Here is an 18101-nt window from a genome sequence, read left to right as displayed (position 1 = left end):
TTGAAGATAGTAATTATTATTTATTTATATTATATTATCCTATGCATGAGTTGAACAACAACAGTTAAAATAAAATGTTTATGAGCTGCACGATTAGCCACCTAGTAAATAATTTCATTTAAGGTATTTATATTACTGTTTAAAAGCAATAATGAGGTTTGTCACGGGTTATCTTATATATAAAATTCTCGTGTCACAATGTTAGTCTCTATACTCCTCCGAAACGGCTTGACCGATTCCTCTGAAATTTGGTAAGCATATTGGGTAGGTCTGAGAATCGGCTAACATCTATTTTTCATACCACTAAACGATAAGAGTAAGGCAGAACAGCGTTTGCCGGGTGCAGCTAGTAACTTATAAGTGTATAATCCACTGATTATACACTTATGAGTGATACGGCGAAGTACGCGGTTTAATCCCGATTGATTTTCTTCTATCCTTAAAAAAACTAAATCTTATGAAACTAAATATCAAATAACATTTAAGTAGTAGCAATTCTTTAAAAAAAGTTTTTATAGTTCAATAAATGTATATATATGCAAATAATATCAATGTCACAGATAATATAATACGAATAATATTCAATGAATTGTTTGCGTATATATTTCCTTATCGTACTTCTTCAATCTATATTTATATTTTGGATCTATTGATAAATTATTTAACGTATAAAGTTGTAGTCCGATCGTAAAATTGTTTATTTCATGATATATTCGAGAGTTTCACAAAAAAGGAAAAACCTGTAGTAGTTGCCTTTTCTTGCTTATGTAATTTAGAGTTAGTATAATTTTTGTATGCAACGTAAAGTCTCATATTATCGACATTCATTTTGTTTCATTGCTAATTATTTAACCATTATAGTATTAACTATTCTATTAACTAAATAAGAGTCGATAGTATGGTAACGCGATTGATTTAGTATTGTCTTGTGTCTGATATTACGCGTGTAGTCTCCCCGTGACCACGCTCGCTGTAAAGTGTTCGAAACGTCGGGTTAATAATATAATGAATAAATCGCGTTCAAAATCCATTAAAGTCTTTAATTCCTAACGCAAGTGATTATTGAATAATGTTAGTAAATAACTTTTGAATTGAAAACGATGAGAAAGTTTCTTCATATTGGATTAATATTTTAACTAATTCTACCGCGCGGCATCTGCCGTGTGAACTATGTGTAAAACTTAATAGATTGATTGCGCAATCTATGATCTCAGTACGTAAATATTTACTCAAAATTACCTTCTTGGCGAACGTTTTTGTACGTTCGTTGTAGCGCACTCACAAATTATTTAGGAACAAACAAAATTTCATAGGTAATAACTTTGACTTTAAAATATCCTGTATATTTTTCCACATTTACCGCACATTTATAAAGTTGCGACTTATGTAGCTAAATGTTGCCTGCAAATCTGAATGTTTGCCATCATCACAAAGCTACATACGTAGATATCTTCTTATTTTGCAAGAAGCAATCTAATTTAAACAAAATTGCTTTTATTAGCTTCACCTGTATATGTATATGTAACTGAATTCTTCATACCCAATTTTGACGTGATTTAATAAACATTTTGTACACTTATCAAGATCTGTGGCAATACTATTTCATGAGTTTGTCTTATTATCCTGATTAGTAACGTATAATCAAAAATGTGTACTAACCATTTTTAAATTATGTAAGTTTTTGATTTTTGAAAACACGAAAACGTTAAGTAATTAATATTCATCAATTTTATGCGCTTCCGTTCAAATACATGCGATAAGTGCACATTAATATTCAATTCATTTTATTTAGTTACTAGCTTTGACCCTCGGTGTCACTCGCGTGTTACTCGGGTGATCTATACTTTAATATTATAAAGCTGAAGAGTTTGTTTGTTTGTTTGTTTGTTTGTTTGTTTGTTTGTTTGTTTGTTTGTTTGTTTGTTTGAACGCACTAATCTCAGGAACTGCTGGTCCGACTTGTAAAATTCTTTCAGTGTTAGATAGCCCATTTATTGAGGTACACTATATAATATACCATGGACGAAGCCGGGCCGGACCGCTAGTAAATAATAAGTAGCCAATATATATAATACAGAGTATATATTTCTGTAGCAAATTTCATACAGATTTGAGCTGTTTTATAGTATCAAACATCCATACATACGTCCATTTTTACAAACTCTCGCGTGTATAATATTAGTAGGATGTCCCATGTACCACGGGTTTTAAGTTAAGTACCTAGAAATAGTTCCATTGGGACAGAGCGACAGAGAGAGACAATAAGACAAAGCTGTAGGGGTCTAGTGCCATCACTATCCCACATCAGAATAAAGCGGTTACTATATGTATATACTTCACTATAAATAAATTTATAAATTTAGAAATTAGAGGCTTCTGATCAGACTGCATCAGAGAATGAACATTATGAGTGATTTAGAATAATTTGATTCAGATATTATCTACGAATGGATTCGAGATCGTTTTACTTTTTAAAAAATCTTGTGACACTGTTCATTTAAAAGCAAAATATTATAATGTGAAAAACTATAAGTGTCACATAAAACATTTGTTGTTAACCGTGATAGCAGAAAATTCGTATTAAGAATTGAAATTCCATTGTTTAATATCAAAAACTTTCGAACAATAATTCCCTGAAAAATATAGGGCTATTTTTAAAAGTCAATTGTATGTATTTCAATAAGTCAAGACTTCAATAACTAAATCCGATTACACTTTCATAGTTAGGTTTATCGTTAGGCTTCTAAATGATTCTGTCAGTCAGAAACCATCCTAACTTCTAAATTTAGGATGTTAACTCGCTGAATGCGATTACACTTTCCTAAGTTTAGTTACGATTCAATTTAGTCCACAAGATTTTATGTACAGGCGAATTAGAAATGCTTTATCACGTTATGGTAACCCCCCAGATATTGTCCGCAATTTATGACAGCTTCCGCAGTTTGGACATATAAATATGAAAGTTTAAAATTTAAAGTAATAATTGAAAATGAAACATTATTGTCGTACAACATTAAAAAAAAAACAGTATTTGTTATAAAATATAATGTGATCTTAGCGCGTTCTGTTACTAACGCCATCTATATTTGCATATAACGATTTTTGTTTGCTGTGAACACTAAAAATAAGTTTCCATTACGTGCATTATTTAGATAATAAAATAAAAAAGTAAGCAACTTGAAGAAATATTTATTGTTTAAAAAAATGCTTTTTTAAATTAATTTGTTTTTTGATGCAATCTCGATGAGTTTAACTTTGTTAAATAATTTTAAAACATAAATTTGTTCAGAAAGTCAATTTCAATTTACGCACTAATCGTGGTGCACGAGCCGATGACAGCGCCAATCGTGACAACATAGTGGAACTAAAATAATCATATGACTCGGTCTCGTCACCTTTCCTTCTGCTATTGATTTGCGCCTTGGTCTCGTTTGTCTCCGCATAGTTTTTGTGTAAATCATTTGAAATGGCGAGTCAAACGCAGGGGATCCAGCAATTGTTGGCTGCTGAAAAGCGCGCCGCAGAAAAAGTATCAGAGGCGAGAAAGCGTACGTACAATTAATTGCGTTTTTATATACTTTGTATATTTAGTTTTTTATAGATTGATTGTGTTAGAACTTGGTCTGCCCTGTGCCCTTGTATTCAGTAGACATCCAAATATTACTATTACTAGAACTTTTTGGAGTAAATTTTTGAAGACTGCATTAATTTGAATACTTTCCATTGAAAAGCTAATAAGAATGCTGTCACATGATGTAGGGTGTTAGTCGTAGATAACAATCTTTGGTTGAGCTAAATACCTTCATATATTTGTTAATAAATATACGTACTAGTTAATCTTGTAGGTATTAGTGTTTCATGAAATACGTAAAACATGAAAAGATGCAAACATTTTATAGGACTCACATTACTTCAAAGCATAAGGTGTTAGCTACAATAGGTTTATTGATGTAAGTTTTTGTATAGGGTTTAATGTTGAGAAAAAATTTTCCATTTATTATATGTTACAATGAAATTTTTACTTACTTAGGAACCGAGATAGAAAGTTTATAATAGATAAAATATTTACCATAGAAAGTAGTTTCGTAATGATAAATAGTGAAATAATGAGAAATACTGCTACTAAAATTTGGAAAAATGCTTAAACCTAGTATATTCTATTTGATAAAATAAAGTTTGTGGCCTTTGCCAGTCCTTGTTACCGTTGCTGGTATTTGCCGACTATTTATCTGTTATAAGTAGACATTCATTGATACAAAATTGAATAAAAGGTCCTGCTTCTGGTCCTGCATCTTTTCTTTTATTTTTATTCCATGGCTCCTAAAAAACAAAAATCTAAAAAATTTTACTTGAATTATATGACACAATGAAGAATTATCTATTCAGCGATGTATTTGATACTATGATGAAACAATCATAACTTTAATTAACTATTTATATATAGGAAAAGCGAAACGCCTAAAGCAAGCAAAGGAGGAGGCCCAGGATGAGGTCGAAAAGTACAGACAGGAACGTGAGAGGCAGTTCAAAGAATTTGAAGCCAAGGTAAGCTTAAATTATGTACAAAGATTTTAATCTCTAAGAAAAAAACGGTACTTTCCATCATTTTGATATATATTCCTTTAAAAATTTGTGTTTTATGTCAAAGCAAACTTTTATGAAAACATGTAAATTAGGTGTTCTAAAAGATCTTTTTGTAATCATCAATCTAGATTCTAGTCTTGTAGTGATATTCTATCCTTATCAGAAACAAGAAACCTTGAGCTATCATATTGATGATAAATTCATATATTTTATAATAAGGGAAATTATACTTCAGCATTGGTACAATGTATGAACATTTATGCTTCTATATAGAGAAAACAACTCATAGCCCCAACTAAATGTATTCTATACAAGCAATAATTAATCATTCAGACTAAAAAAATTTAATTTATGTTTTTCTTATATTGATATTCAATTAATATGTGCATCTATGTTTAGTAAGTTGAATTCATTACCTATCCAGATCCGCAAGTTATTTGATCAATTTAGGACTTGAAGTATAGAGGTATATTTATATTAAGCAAAATATTATGTTCTTTACAGTGATATAAAGATTTATTTTATTTTTCTTTATAGCACATGGGCACCCGGGAGGGTGTAGCTGCTAAGATCGAAGCAGAGACCAAGATTAAGATTGAAGAGATGAACAAAATGGTCCAGACCCAACAGGAAGTGGTGAGTTTTCACACACAACACACAGTATACAAAAATACACAATCTGTATTGACCAAGAATGACTTTATTTTGTTCTGCTAGCTGAAGCATGTCGCTTCATGGTAACTGTGTTAACAGAAGGGTATTTGTTTGCTTACATGTCAATCTAATTTTCTTCCACATAGTCAAAGCTTCAGTTAAACTGTCATGACAACAGTAGCCAATTACACTCTTTACACTTAGTCTCATTAAAAAATCGTATTATATAATAGTTCCATTTGGAAGTAATAAGACAAAAAAAAAATTTAAACACATTTTTGCATATATAATATAAGTAAGGATAAATGAACCAAATTTATTTTAATACAATTTCAATCATCTTATGTACTTAATTGGGGCACCAGTAGCTAACATCCCAACTAGGTCTGCTTTTAATGTTTTTTTCATTCAATTATTTCAACTTCATCATGGTATATTGTGTGTTTATGTTGTAGGAATCAGTAAAAATAGACAGGCAACTTATTCAAGATGCCTGGTATAAATATAAAAATTGTACATGCAGATTAAGAAATTTAGTCTTTCATTATAACATTGGTTCTCAACTTTAAAATTAAACATGTTTTTAAGTTGAAAATTTTTTCAATCCTTGCACAAGCCTTGATTTTCAATAAGTTTCTGAAGATGTCACTTGTCAGTCTTAACTAAATATATCAGTTTTTTTTTGGTTCCTGAAATTTGAATCAGAACAAATTTATGTGAATGGGTTGTTTTTAGGTTGTCTACAATAATGAGAAGGCTGAGCCAGAGTTACATACGTCATTCTACGACATTCTGCATTCTTCTACATATATTGCAATAGACAAACAATTCCTACCCATATATCTTTAGCCCTCAACATTTTTGACATTAATTCTTTATATATTTTGTTTATTTATTTATTGATTATGTAATCTTGGAAGCGACAAAAAAACAAACATCAAAATCAATAGTGAAATTTGGATATTTGCAATGTTGTACATATCATAATATATACATTATAATGCTGATTTGCAGGTGATCCAAGACATCCTGCAGCTGGTGTACGACATCAAGCCCGAGCTCCACATGAACTACCGCTTAGACTAAGCGCAAACACTTCGCCGTAATCAATCGCTTGCGCGAACACGCACCTATTCATAGTTCTATTGTTATTTGTAATCTGTAGCCAATTGGCGCCAACTTAGACACGCGTAAATGTCAACGTCAACTTTGACAGCTGATACGTGGCCGTTCGCTGTACATACCTAGCTTGGTGTAGCCATGTTAATGTTTAATCATTGAATTTTAAACTTATTATATATAATATCAGCTCGATATCATTCCATATGTAATACAAGTATTGGAAGACCGATGATGAACAGATTTAACTTATTGAAAATTGTATGTTATTCAATGTTGTATGTTGAATAGAAATATATATTTAAAATAAATTTGGAATGTTTTTATTTATTTCTTGTTACAAAGTAGTCTAAAGTGATTGCGATGTGTACAGTATTAGAGGAAATATATTATTAATGTACAATTAGTTATTTTATTTTATTCCTGTTTGTTGGTCCAGTCTGGGTACTTTAGTTCGGTGTTCCTGAAAATAGACCATTTTAGAGGTTGCTATGTATTAAAATAATAAAAATGACTCCTTTACAAAAAAACAATAATCTCTGTTAATATAAAAATTAATCGTATTGTTCAGAGAACATTATTAAAAGCAGAACAAACTTACATCAATTTGACAGTATATTCGCCTATTGTGTCCAACCAAGAGGCAACCGAACCAACCGCTGAAAATACCGCAGGCTGGTCTGGCAAATCACACCTTTTGGCGGAAAATGACAGGATTCCGACTAGGATGCCATCTTTAATTGCTGGGCCGCCCGCGTCATGCTGCAGGCAATGTGACAATAATACTCATGTTCAAGGAAGAAACTACGAAGCTTAGAATAGACAAGGTATCAAGAGCAGCATACAGTAGTACGACGTGGTCGCGACTGATCTAAGATCTCGCAGTAGAACTCAAAATCATCTGAACAGTGTCAAGGGTATCAAAACCCTTATTATTGCCAAGAATATACTAATGATGAAAACGATTTAAAAAACATGCGAGCGCAGCCTAGTGCCCCGAGCTGTAAACAACGTGGTGCATGTAAAGCTATATTAGGAGTCTGGGATTCATGTTGTATGTGATATATAATTTGTTCAATAAATTAATTTTGTTTGTTGTTTGTTTATGTAGCTCGGCCTCGTTCTTCCCTCGTCTCGCCTCTTGCCCCTAACGATTAATTAACCTGTTCAAACGCCTTCGCTATGAATTGAATGATTGAATGACTGAATGATTGTGCCAGTCATAGGAAAGTATGATATTTCTAATTTAACATCATAAATCGCAAGCTTGGTTACGTTTTGTAGTCCTGTAGCAAATATGTACGTACTGACATTTGGATTTGGAAAATGGCGTACTTATGTTTATTCATTTAATTAACTATAGGTACTACGTGTTAGAACTTACGTTGCAAACATTTTTAGCCTTTGTAATATATCCCGCACAAAAGTTTGTACGTGAATGCACCAAGTCCCTGGAAAAAATAGACATGTACACCATGCGTAAGCTTCTATTATATGTTTGCATTTAACCATCTTTACATGACTCGATTTTGACCTACTTTAAAGGGGGTGTCCATAAATTACGTGAGACATTTTTCAGGATTATTCTGAAAGGGGAAATAAGAGTGGACACAATTTAGTTGATTCTATCGTTAAAGCGCGTTTTCTAGTTTTATTAAAGTATATTTGATATTAATAATTTTGTATATTTACCTCCCATATACCTCCTGGCAGTCTGCTATATCATAGATCGGCAATTCAAGCTTCTGTAAAAGTACTTGCCCACCCAATCCACCCACACCCTAAAAAATAAAATGACATCATTATAATAAATGTGTAGGTATGAAATATGCAAATAAAAACATAAATAAAGTATACGGATACTCGAAGAATTTATTAATTAGGCTACCTACTCTTATAAATTTATATAGAATGAGAGAAACAGCTTTCAAGTTTTAAAGTTTAGACGGTCATAAAAATGTACCTAATTCAAACTCAACTTAAACTTGTATTTATTAGATTCCTAGAAGAATTTTGAATCGTGATAACATATTTTAATATATACCAAGGGGATTATGTTTGGATTTAAGCAAACCACGTTTGAGGAGCAAGTTTATTATAAAGCGAATCTTACCAGAACAGAGCCCCAACCAAGAAACGTGATCACAGCATCAGTTGGCACCAATTTATCGGCCGCATAATCGATCTTCGCGACCCTCGTGTCGAGTTTCTCATAGGATATGTTCCTGTCCAGTTTTATGACAGCAAAGTTGAACTCAAGGGAGCTGGGTTTGTAGTTGGGATGGAAGAATATCTCGGAGACGTGGTACACTTCGCCGCCAGATGTCGCGTTTGAAGATCCAACTCGGACGGACAACATTTTGACGTATTCACGAAAAAAGCGATTGTTGTACTGCCTGCATTTGAAATAATTCATATTAAAATGTAGTAGCTAAGTACCCACTTATCGTCAAACTCCAACTCAAACTTAAACATTTATTTATTAAATTAGATTTTTTATAGAAGCTCTTTTTACATCACAATCGTCATTTTACACAGTTTTAAAATTTACAGCCTGCTTTCCGAACCGGCTCTTCTGTGCAGAAACTTCTACACAGAAGAGCCGGCAAGAAAACTCTGTAGTTGCTCTTTTAAAATAAAATCAATTTTACATTTTAGTCATACATAATATGTAATATGTATATAACAATAATGCCAAAGAATTGTTCTGTGGTTTCCTAACTATATCATATCAGGTTCGTCATGCAAAAACTCCTCAAAGATGACAGAAAAAAAAGTTACAACTAGGTACCTTCTCTTTTTATCGCGCTTGTATATATTACCTTCACCTGAATATTTGTGTATAATCGACTCCTTTATATTGAATTCTAACTTTATAAAATTACTAGCTGCGCCCCGCGGTTTCACCCGCATAAGTCCATATCCCGTAGAAATGTTTGGATAAAAAGTTGCCTATATGTTATTCCAGTTGTCCAGCTGTCTACGTACCAAATTTTATTGTAATCGGTTCAGTAGATTTGTCAGTTTATATCAACTGACACAGCCTTTGACTTGAAATGATTATTGGATATCATTCCGTTCCATACATTTCATTTTTATAGTAGTAATTAGTATAGTATTATGTTATCTGTGATTGATATCAATGTATTTAATATGTACCTACTAATAGGTACATATTCGAATCTCGCCAAGAACGGGAACCTACTATTGTATTTTTTTTTAAGAAATCCTCATGTATCCTTATGTAAGTATGTAGTTTATTACATTTCTTACAAGTAGTAGTTTGTAGTATTGTATTCTCGACATATCAGTCGCAGAAAATTGATAAACTAATTAAAGATAAACTCACAACTGCAAGCAATGGGCAGCAGTCAGTACTTTATCAGTATCGATAATGACCGCCCCACACCACAGTTGCCTGTTGACGAGCAACGCAGCGAGGAAAGGGTAGTCTTCAATAGAGGCCACCTCATCTGCGTTGTAGATCCTTCTGTAGCGGCGGTCTATTGTAGGTGTTGGTTTCGTGGCTAAAAGGGGTTATAAAGGAAATTTATGATATATTGAATCGATTACGACTAAGACTAAGTCGTCTATGCATAGAAGTGGGAGTAATTTATAAATTATGGTCAAAAAGTATAGCGAATTCAACAAATTGTAACTTAATTTTGCTTTAATATCATAATAATTCTTTCTGCATAAAAAAATATTAAAGAAATAGTAAAAAGATCTATTTTGAGGTGGGATTCAACTCACGTATTATTTTCGTACCATGACAAAAAACTATTCCTTTCCATATTTTATTTAATATTTTTCAACCTTTCTACGCGGTCGAAGTCAATGTTTTTTTCATAACGATTTTAGTAATGCTATTCAAAGCTGTACTCTATAGCATTTTTTATTTATTTAAAAACTGGCATATACTGAAACTTCTTCTGCAGCAGATGATGATTTATGGGCTTATTTTGAGTACAATGTTGATTTATCATCAATTTGTTTTTGTTGTATAAACTGTTTTGTTGTTAAGTATAAAGTAAAATATATTGTCTCTATGTCTAATTGATGCCTCCCGCAAATTTGATAGGAAGACAGCATACTTACTAGTGGTTATTCTTTCTTTGGTATTGTTGGTAAGCGACCTTCGGGATGGAAGCTCGATGGGTAGACCCTCGTACTGCCATTCTCTGTGGTACATGTTCTTTCGAGATATGCGCTCATTTTCCACTGGTAATATTAAAATGTAAATAATAGTACAAGATATGCTATTAAAACGCTTAATATTAAATGACTAATACATTCTTAGATATAAATTATTATCATTAAAATTCTGTCATAGTAACAACATCAGGTAGCCGGTCAGCCTAATATTATATATATATTAAAGTCGTACTAATTTAATAAGCTGGTTACCAACGTAAGGTCTCAGAATTAAGTTTCCAGCAGGAATTCAGATTAAAAATTCCTAAATCGAAAACCGAAAGTTTATAGCCGGCCTTATAGTCTGTGGCTTAAACGCTCATATAACACATTGACGGCTTTCAAATCCAAGATTCAACCGTCAACTGTCACGTCGTCTCACTCGTCTGAGCCTCTAAGAATCGAAGCGACGCTATAAGTTTGCAGAGTGTGCATTAAACTTAAATTTAAAGGGACGCAACACGCCGAAGGGACTTGGGACGCTATTGTAATTAAGAAGTGAAGGTCGAGTTATTGAAGTGTGAATTTTGATTATCGTTTCCAGTTTTTTACGGATTTATTTCAGGTAAGTTATGGATAAATGGAAAAGTTATTTAGTGCATAATGATTCTATTTTGATTTAAGAAACACATGGAAATAACTAAATGTTTGACCCCTATAAAGTTCGTTATAATGCGTCCATTTTGTGAGTGATTTATTACGATATTTGTAATGAAGCGTTGTTTTGGATACATTACAAATTAAATTTTATAGTAAACAAAGCTTTTTCATTTTTAACATGTTTGAATTAGCTTTATCTGCATGTAGGAAGCTCGAGTACGTGGATGATGGTAATGGTGATGACACTTTTCTTGGATTAGTGACAATACAATAATTTTCTGATAATCACCACATTAAATAAAAACAGTAAGATAATTTAGTTGATTCTACTTCTTTATAAGCCAAATGATGCCAAGATAAAATTTGTTCTAAAGTCAAATATAAATGAATTGTAAATGAATTGTGATTGAAATAAATGTGAAACTGATTTATACTTGAAAATAACATTGAAAACTTATGAAATCAGTTCCTGGGTACCACAAATATGTAATAGGATAAATAAGTTGGTATGTAGGGATGCGTACACTGCATGTCAGCAATATTATTAGCATATCTCACTTACATTGTATTGGTTTTGCAATTAGTTCCTGGTAGCGGGATGAATATAAACAAAGCTTTCATATGAACAAATCTATCCTTGCTGTATGTGGAGTGGGGTCTCTCAAACACACATTTTAACTGTTACAAACTAAACTGAACAACTTAAACTGTTAACTTTGTATATTATAATTATAGTATTAATAATATCACTATAGTAACTATAGAGTAGTGTAGAATTTTTTACTGTTATGTTTTGTTTTTTCTCTAAAAACTACTTAATGACCACGGGTCAATAGCACAACTAGATTTTTTTAAATATTTTTGTTTTTGTTTGTTTCACAGCATGTCAAGTTGGCGAGTAAATGAAGTCGAGAAGAAGCCGCAAGACTTCCTTGGCCTAATATTCGAAGATGAAAATGGATGGGAAGAAAGCAGCATTAAGGATGAGAGTGGAGTTATTATTTGAAGAAAATGAGGTTTGATTTTTAATTTTGTAGCATTGAAATGCTTTGAAATGGGGTTATGGTTAACTTTAGTTTATTATTTGTAATGATTGTTTTGCAGTACATTTGCAAAATCCTTTCGGTGTGTTTTAGTATGAAGCATGCAGTGGTTCTCCGGAGGCTCCTGCCTATTCCCCACTCACTTCCCCGGAGTGCTGCGAGCAGGTGCCGTCGCCGTCTGAGGTAAGATTTTGTACAATATGGTGGGCTTGCAATATGAGAACCTCATATAGCTTTAATCGAAGTATGGAAGATTAAAAATCCATGGAATGTTGTTCCTTTTGATATATAACCACAACAACCACAAGACAATATATATAATAATATATAAAAAATTTAAAGGAGCAACTATAGTTTCATGCCAGCTTTGCTCTGTAGAAATTACTTTCTGAACTGGTTGTACATTCTGAAATAATGTATATTGACGATTGTGTGATTCTCAAGGACCTGGAAAGGAAAGGAGCAAATGCTTTTAGTTTTAAATATATGGAGCAATGTTTTTTTTTTTTGCTCGAATGCTCGAATTGGGTTTCAGTGCATTTGAATACACTTTTTCATGTTTGTTTCAGGAAGAGCAGCAACAGCAACAGCGCAAACTGCGGCCCGCGACAGATCCCGCTCTCCACTTCGGGTTTCGTCGGAACCGTAAGTTTAATCTCGGCTCTTACATAAATAAATTATCCCCGTCTTAACAATGGCATTCACAGCATTTATTTTCACAGCGCCCCGGAAAATACCGTGATAGAAATAGAATTAATCGACAGCGTGGTGGCGGAGGCCGACGTGGGCGGCGAGATATATGTAGCGCCGGATGCCCACGATCTGTTTGTGTCCCCTCAGGTGCGTGCTGGGAAAGAAGGCTGTGGACGAAGTGCGAGTGAGCGAAGTGGAAGAAAAGGTGTTAGGGGTGTGCGGGGTGTACGGGGTGTGCGGGGTGTGCGAGGTGTGCGAGGACAGAGGGCACGTGGGCGTGGGTGTCTGGTTCAGTCTGGTCAGGAGCCTAGCTTCGTGGTACAGGGTCCTCGCGGTAGGAATTTTTATGGTTTAGGAGAACCCCTGAAAGAAATATGGCCGCGCGAAGAGGATGTCCCCTCCGAATTGGTGAATTCGGAATTGCATTTTACGAAGCAACGGGAGAGGAGAATGAGAGATGCTGCCAGGGCTGATAGAAACGCTGAACTGGGATCTGCTAGGGAGAGTGAGAATGACGACGAATGTTTTGACGCTAGTACTGGATTGGATTCTCTCGTAGGACGGGAAAGCCAGATCCTCAACTTTGATTGGTCTCCTATGGAATCCTTTCAAGGTAAAGAGGAAAAGTTTAGACCTGAGCGTACTGGTTCAGTTCATGTTGTCAATTCAGCATATGAGGCCTTTCGCCTCTATTGGGGCGACGAAATCATGGACCTAATTGCGGCTGAAACGAACCTATACGCTCTTACAATTCCATCTGATAATTTCCAGTCGGTATGGCACCCTACCAATGGCGATGAAATTTTATGCCTTTTTGCATTCTAGATGATGGTGGGGATCGTCAAAATGCCTACTCTTACTAGTTGCTTTTCCGTCGATCCTCTTCTGAAAACGGAAATTTTTAGACGCATTTTTAAGCGAAATAGGTACGCATTGTTAAATAGAGCATTACATTTTATAGAGTCTGCCCCCACTGTTAACACTGAAGATCAATCCAGTACTGGCGGTAGAAGCGTTGACAGTTTACACTGTTTGAGACCAATAATAGATCACTTAAATTCACGTTTTCAATCCAATTACATTTTAAGTCAAAATATTGCAATCGACGAAAGTCTTCTCCTATGGAAAGGAAAATTAAGCTTTAAACAGTATATACATAACAAAGCTTCTAGGTTTGGTATCAAGACCTTTGAGCTGTGCGAGAGCACCACTGGCTACCTGTGGTCTTTCATTGTGTACTCGCAGCAGATGTGGATCAGTCGCGCGACGGGCTTAAGAGTACGGCTGTTGTGATGAAGCTCATGGATCCTCTACTAAATAAAGGGTATCGCTTGTTTATGGATAATTGGTACAATTCGCCTCTATTAGCCAGATACCTGAAGCGCAACGGTACCGACTGTGTCGGTACTCTGAGATCTTCGCGTAAAGACGTTCCATTCATAGTAAAAAAGGCTCCGCTGAGGAGAGGAGAATTTATCGCGAGACATTCTGGGGATGTAATGGTGTTAGCATGGGAAGACAAGAAACGGGTGACCATAATATCTACTTGTCATGGTTCAGCTGCTGCCTTGCCTATAGTCCCATCGAAATGTCGACGTTACGTGCCATTCAAACCACAAGTGGTGTTGGATTACAATAAATTCGTGGGTGGTATAGATTTAAAAGACCAAATGCTAGAGCCTTATTTACTAGAAAGGAAACGTTGTTCAAAATGGTCGTTGAAACTATTTAAACGCCTGCTTAACGTTTCCATTCTCAACTCTCGCATCCTTTTACAGTCATCTACTCAAACACCTCATAATCATTTAGGTTTCCGCCTCCAGCTCGTAGATTCCATCCTTACGAATTATCTTTCACTCTGTCCGACCCGTAAGCAACCTGACGCGAATAGGTCTTACTACCTATCTCCCCCTAATCCCGTTCAATCCTCACACTGGCCCGTTGCCCTGCAGCCGACCGAGGGCAGCATAGCGCGCAATCGCAATTTCACCAAGCGGTGTGTTGTTTGTCTTAGGAATGGCCTGAAGTCGCAAAAAACACCGTATTGCTGCGAATCCTGTCAAGTGCCGCTGTGTATAAGGAATTGTTTCAAAATATACCATACCACATCGTAGAATACTTTTCTCTTTTCACTTCTCAATTATCCATAAAAAACGATTGTGATAGGTATTTTATGAACGCCGAGTGCTAGGTTATGTTTGTGGAATTTACGCTCGTATTGGGGTTCGTTGTTATGAATGTTTTTAATTTATTTTTAATGGCTAATATAAATCGATGTATTATGACTGATTAGAATAGAATTAGCGCTTCTTGAAGAAGTGCAGTTAAATAAATAAACCTTCAAGTTTGAAAACTGAATCTATATTTCTCTTATACCTTGTGTTTGACAAAATATTTAATAAACTTCCCGAGGATATTAAAATATTAAACATCAATCCTTTTAAAACAAAACTTTACGAGTGGCTAAATAACAAACATTTCTACAATGTATCCGAATTTTTAAACTTGTGAACTTGCGCTAACTTTGACTTTTGAATATTTTGTTTACTGAATGTTTTTATGATACAACAATTAATTAATGTAATTTTTAATGTAATTTAGATATAATGTCAAGATTTTACTATAAAATTAATATGTAATGACACGGAGCTAATGAAATTTGCATGCCCGTTGTGGCTAATGTGTTGACCGTGTTGTAATCTCTGTTAACTTTTGTACACACATTATGCAAATAAAGAATTATTATTATGTGTATCTCTCCATAATACTCGGGTACCTCCAGAAGGAAAGCACCCGGTCTTTTGGAAGGCTTACGTGGAGCTACAGCCCTGGGCAATCCGCGGCCGATGTAGGACTATTGCAAAAAAATGGCATGGAAAAAACTGGGCTATGGAAAGGGGGTGTTCGATGGATTGGTGGGTTGGGTCTATAGGAAACTATGGGCGTCTGCCTTTTCAACTTCGAAAAATTGAAAAATAGTGGCAGACGGTGACTTGCCAGTTCGGTCGATGGGCTCCCAAGAAAGTTACCTAAAATGGCAACAAGGGGGCAACACCAGCTGACTGGCTAGGGGTGTAGAGAGGTGCGGCACCGGTTTCACCATCGCGGGCCCGCAGGCCCGGATTGGGTTTCCCCGCTATTACGCCATTAGACACTTCCACCCCCGAGCATATAGCTCTTGCATCTCCACTCTGGACGGCCAATTAAGGCAAGCCAGAGTTGGGGGATCCTGAACCTCGTCATTGTTCACTCCGAACTGCCACCGAGACAGTCCGGAGGTGAGGACAGGGACCTCCCCCGGGAGAACTAAGGACCGCGGGGGCGCTACTCCCCGTCACCTCGCCACAAGGTGCCTTGCGGGCTTATTATTTTTATTATTATATTATTGTAATGAAAAATTTCAAATATCAGATGTTCATAGCTTTCAAACTGTTTGTGTGTGTATTTTTTCTGTAATATTTATGGATTTGAAATAACTAGTGAAACTTTAAATGCCAGACTGTCATAGCATTAAAACTAGCTGTATATAGAATATTATATTATATTAATATATTGAATCAATGAAAATGCAGATGTCATGACAAAACAACTTTGTATGATTTTTGATTATAGCTATTATATCTTCTATCTATATATATAAAATTCTCGTGTCACAGTTTTCGTTGCCATACTCCTCCGAAACGGCTTGACCGATTCCTCTGAAATTTGGTAAGCATATAGGTCTGAGAATCGGCCAACATCTATTTTTTATCCCGATATTCCTACGGGATACGGACTTACGCGGGTGAAACCGCGGGGCGCAGCTAGTTGTAAATAAAAAAATGTTTTATTGAGTTTGTATTTTTATTCATAGCTGCCTGATTAATTTAGTTAGTTGATAACAAATCGCAGCCAGTCACAAAGACTAAATTTACAAAGTGAGGGTAGTGGGGCCGTATGAACACTCTAATGCGATACACCCCCAACGCTTTGGACGATCAGTGCATACTTACTTAGTAAATAAAGTTGGTAGTGTACTATGTGGTAGTCGAGCACGCTTCGGCACGAATTGGACCAGCTCGCACCGGCACACACCCGCACGGAAGATCGGCGTGAAATAGCATACTGCTGTTTTTCGTGCGGTGAGTAGGGGAGCTGGAAGCCCATATGCTTTTCCTTACCCTTCCCAGCCCTTTCCTTTATTACTCTCATCAATCCATTTGTATAGGCGTAAGGTCTGCAATCGAATTTATGCCTCTCCGAATGTTCATGGGCGGTGGTAACGCTTACCTTAATACGCTAATCAGGTGACCCACCAGCTCGATGCCGACGGGACATAAAAAAAAGCACTGAATAAGGATGTACGGTTAGCCTGTATACATGGGTTGATAAGTGCAAAACACGAAACCATTAAGCCTTTCATACCCGCGTTTGTATATTTATTTATTTGAATCAATTAGATGACGGAGATCCATTGACGTAAGTCAATTATGTTAATTAAATTACGGGGCACCTTATGCGTAAATCTGTCGCTTCGAATGGACAAGTTCTAGAATGTGCTTATTGCTTTCAATGAGTTCGGGATAAAGAATGGATAGACGCCTTAAAAGAAGGAATGGACTGGAGAGGGTGAGGAAAAGGAAACGGGCGACCGGCCCAACCGGCACAGTGTCTCATGAAGGACGTTATACGTCTCTCCGTAACCACAGTCATAAGACTGTGCCGACTGCCCACTCTAGGTTGAAACTGTTTTGTACGTATTCCAAGCCCAAAAATCATCCGTATGCGTTTCATGCATTAAAAACAAAAAATGCGTTGTAGGCATCTACAATTATTTCCAGAAAACGAATAATTAGAAATGTTTGTGTTGAGTTTCTAATATCCTCCGTGCGTGCAGGATGTGTGTAACGGAACGTTATAATAAGGATAATTTCGAAAATTACTAGATACATTCAACATAAGTACATTGTTCCAATTTTATACACAACTAGATCTATCATTTTCTATGTGGTAGTCGAGCACGCTTCGGCACGAATTGGGCCAGCTCGCACCGGGGAAGTACCACACCCCCACAGAAAACCGGCGTGAAATAGCATTATGCTGTGTTTCGTTCGGTGAGTGGGGGAGCCGGAGGCCCATATCCTTTTCCTTCCCCTTCCAGTCCTTTCCTTTATTCCTCTCGCAAATCCTTTCTTAATCCCTTCCCAATTTAAAGTCGGCAATCCATTTGTAGAG

General features: G+C 35.5%; 3 protein-coding genes across 3 annotated transcripts in view; 2 read left to right on the top strand and 1 right to left on the bottom strand.

Moving 5' to 3' along the window:
• Positions 1-3352: 3352 nt before the first annotated feature.
• Positions 3353-6758, top strand: LOC119836968 (V-type proton ATPase subunit G). The gene is made up of 4 exons (XM_038362443.1): positions 3353-3548; positions 4445-4545; positions 5122-5220; positions 6253-6758. The coding sequence occupies exons 1-4, from the start codon at positions 3467-3469 to the stop codon at positions 6322-6324; spliced, it is 354 nt and encodes a 117-aa protein (XP_038218371.1). The 5' UTR covers positions 3353-3466; the 3' UTR covers positions 6325-6758.
• Positions 6678-10559, bottom strand: LOC119836967 (trypsin 3A1-like). Its single transcript, XM_038362442.1, has 7 exons — positions 10456-10559; positions 9707-9884; positions 8471-8753; positions 8050-8138; positions 7742-7808; positions 6959-7119; positions 6678-6820 (listed from the first exon to the last, which is right to left on the bottom strand). Exons 1-7 carry the CDS (start codon positions 10547-10549, stop codon positions 6775-6777), a joined length of 918 nt encoding a protein of 305 aa, XP_038218370.1. The 5' UTR covers positions 10550-10559; the 3' UTR covers positions 6678-6774.
• Positions 10560-10921: 362 nt separating this feature from the next.
• Positions 10922-18101, top strand: part of LOC119837225 — a 22923-nt gene continuing 15743 nt past the window's right edge. The window contains exons 1-5 of the mRNA XM_038362753.1: positions 10922-11116; positions 12034-12167; positions 12288-12377; positions 12764-12839; positions 12917-13034. Coding sequence (XP_038218681.1) covers positions 12163-12167; positions 12288-12377; positions 12764-12839; positions 12917-13034 — 289 coding nt within the window. The 5' untranslated portion in view covers positions 10922-11116; positions 12034-12162. The remainder of the gene's footprint in view (positions 11117-12033; positions 12168-12287; positions 12378-12763; positions 12840-12916; positions 13035-18101) is intronic.

Source organism: Zerene cesonia, chromosome 26 (genome assembly GCF_012273895.1).
Source record: "Zerene cesonia ecotype Mississippi chromosome 26, Zerene_cesonia_1.1, whole genome shotgun sequence".
Taxonomy (NCBI): Eukaryota; Metazoa; Arthropoda; class Insecta; order Lepidoptera; family Pieridae; genus Zerene; species Zerene cesonia.
This window is presented reverse-complemented; position numbering and strand designations above follow the sequence as displayed.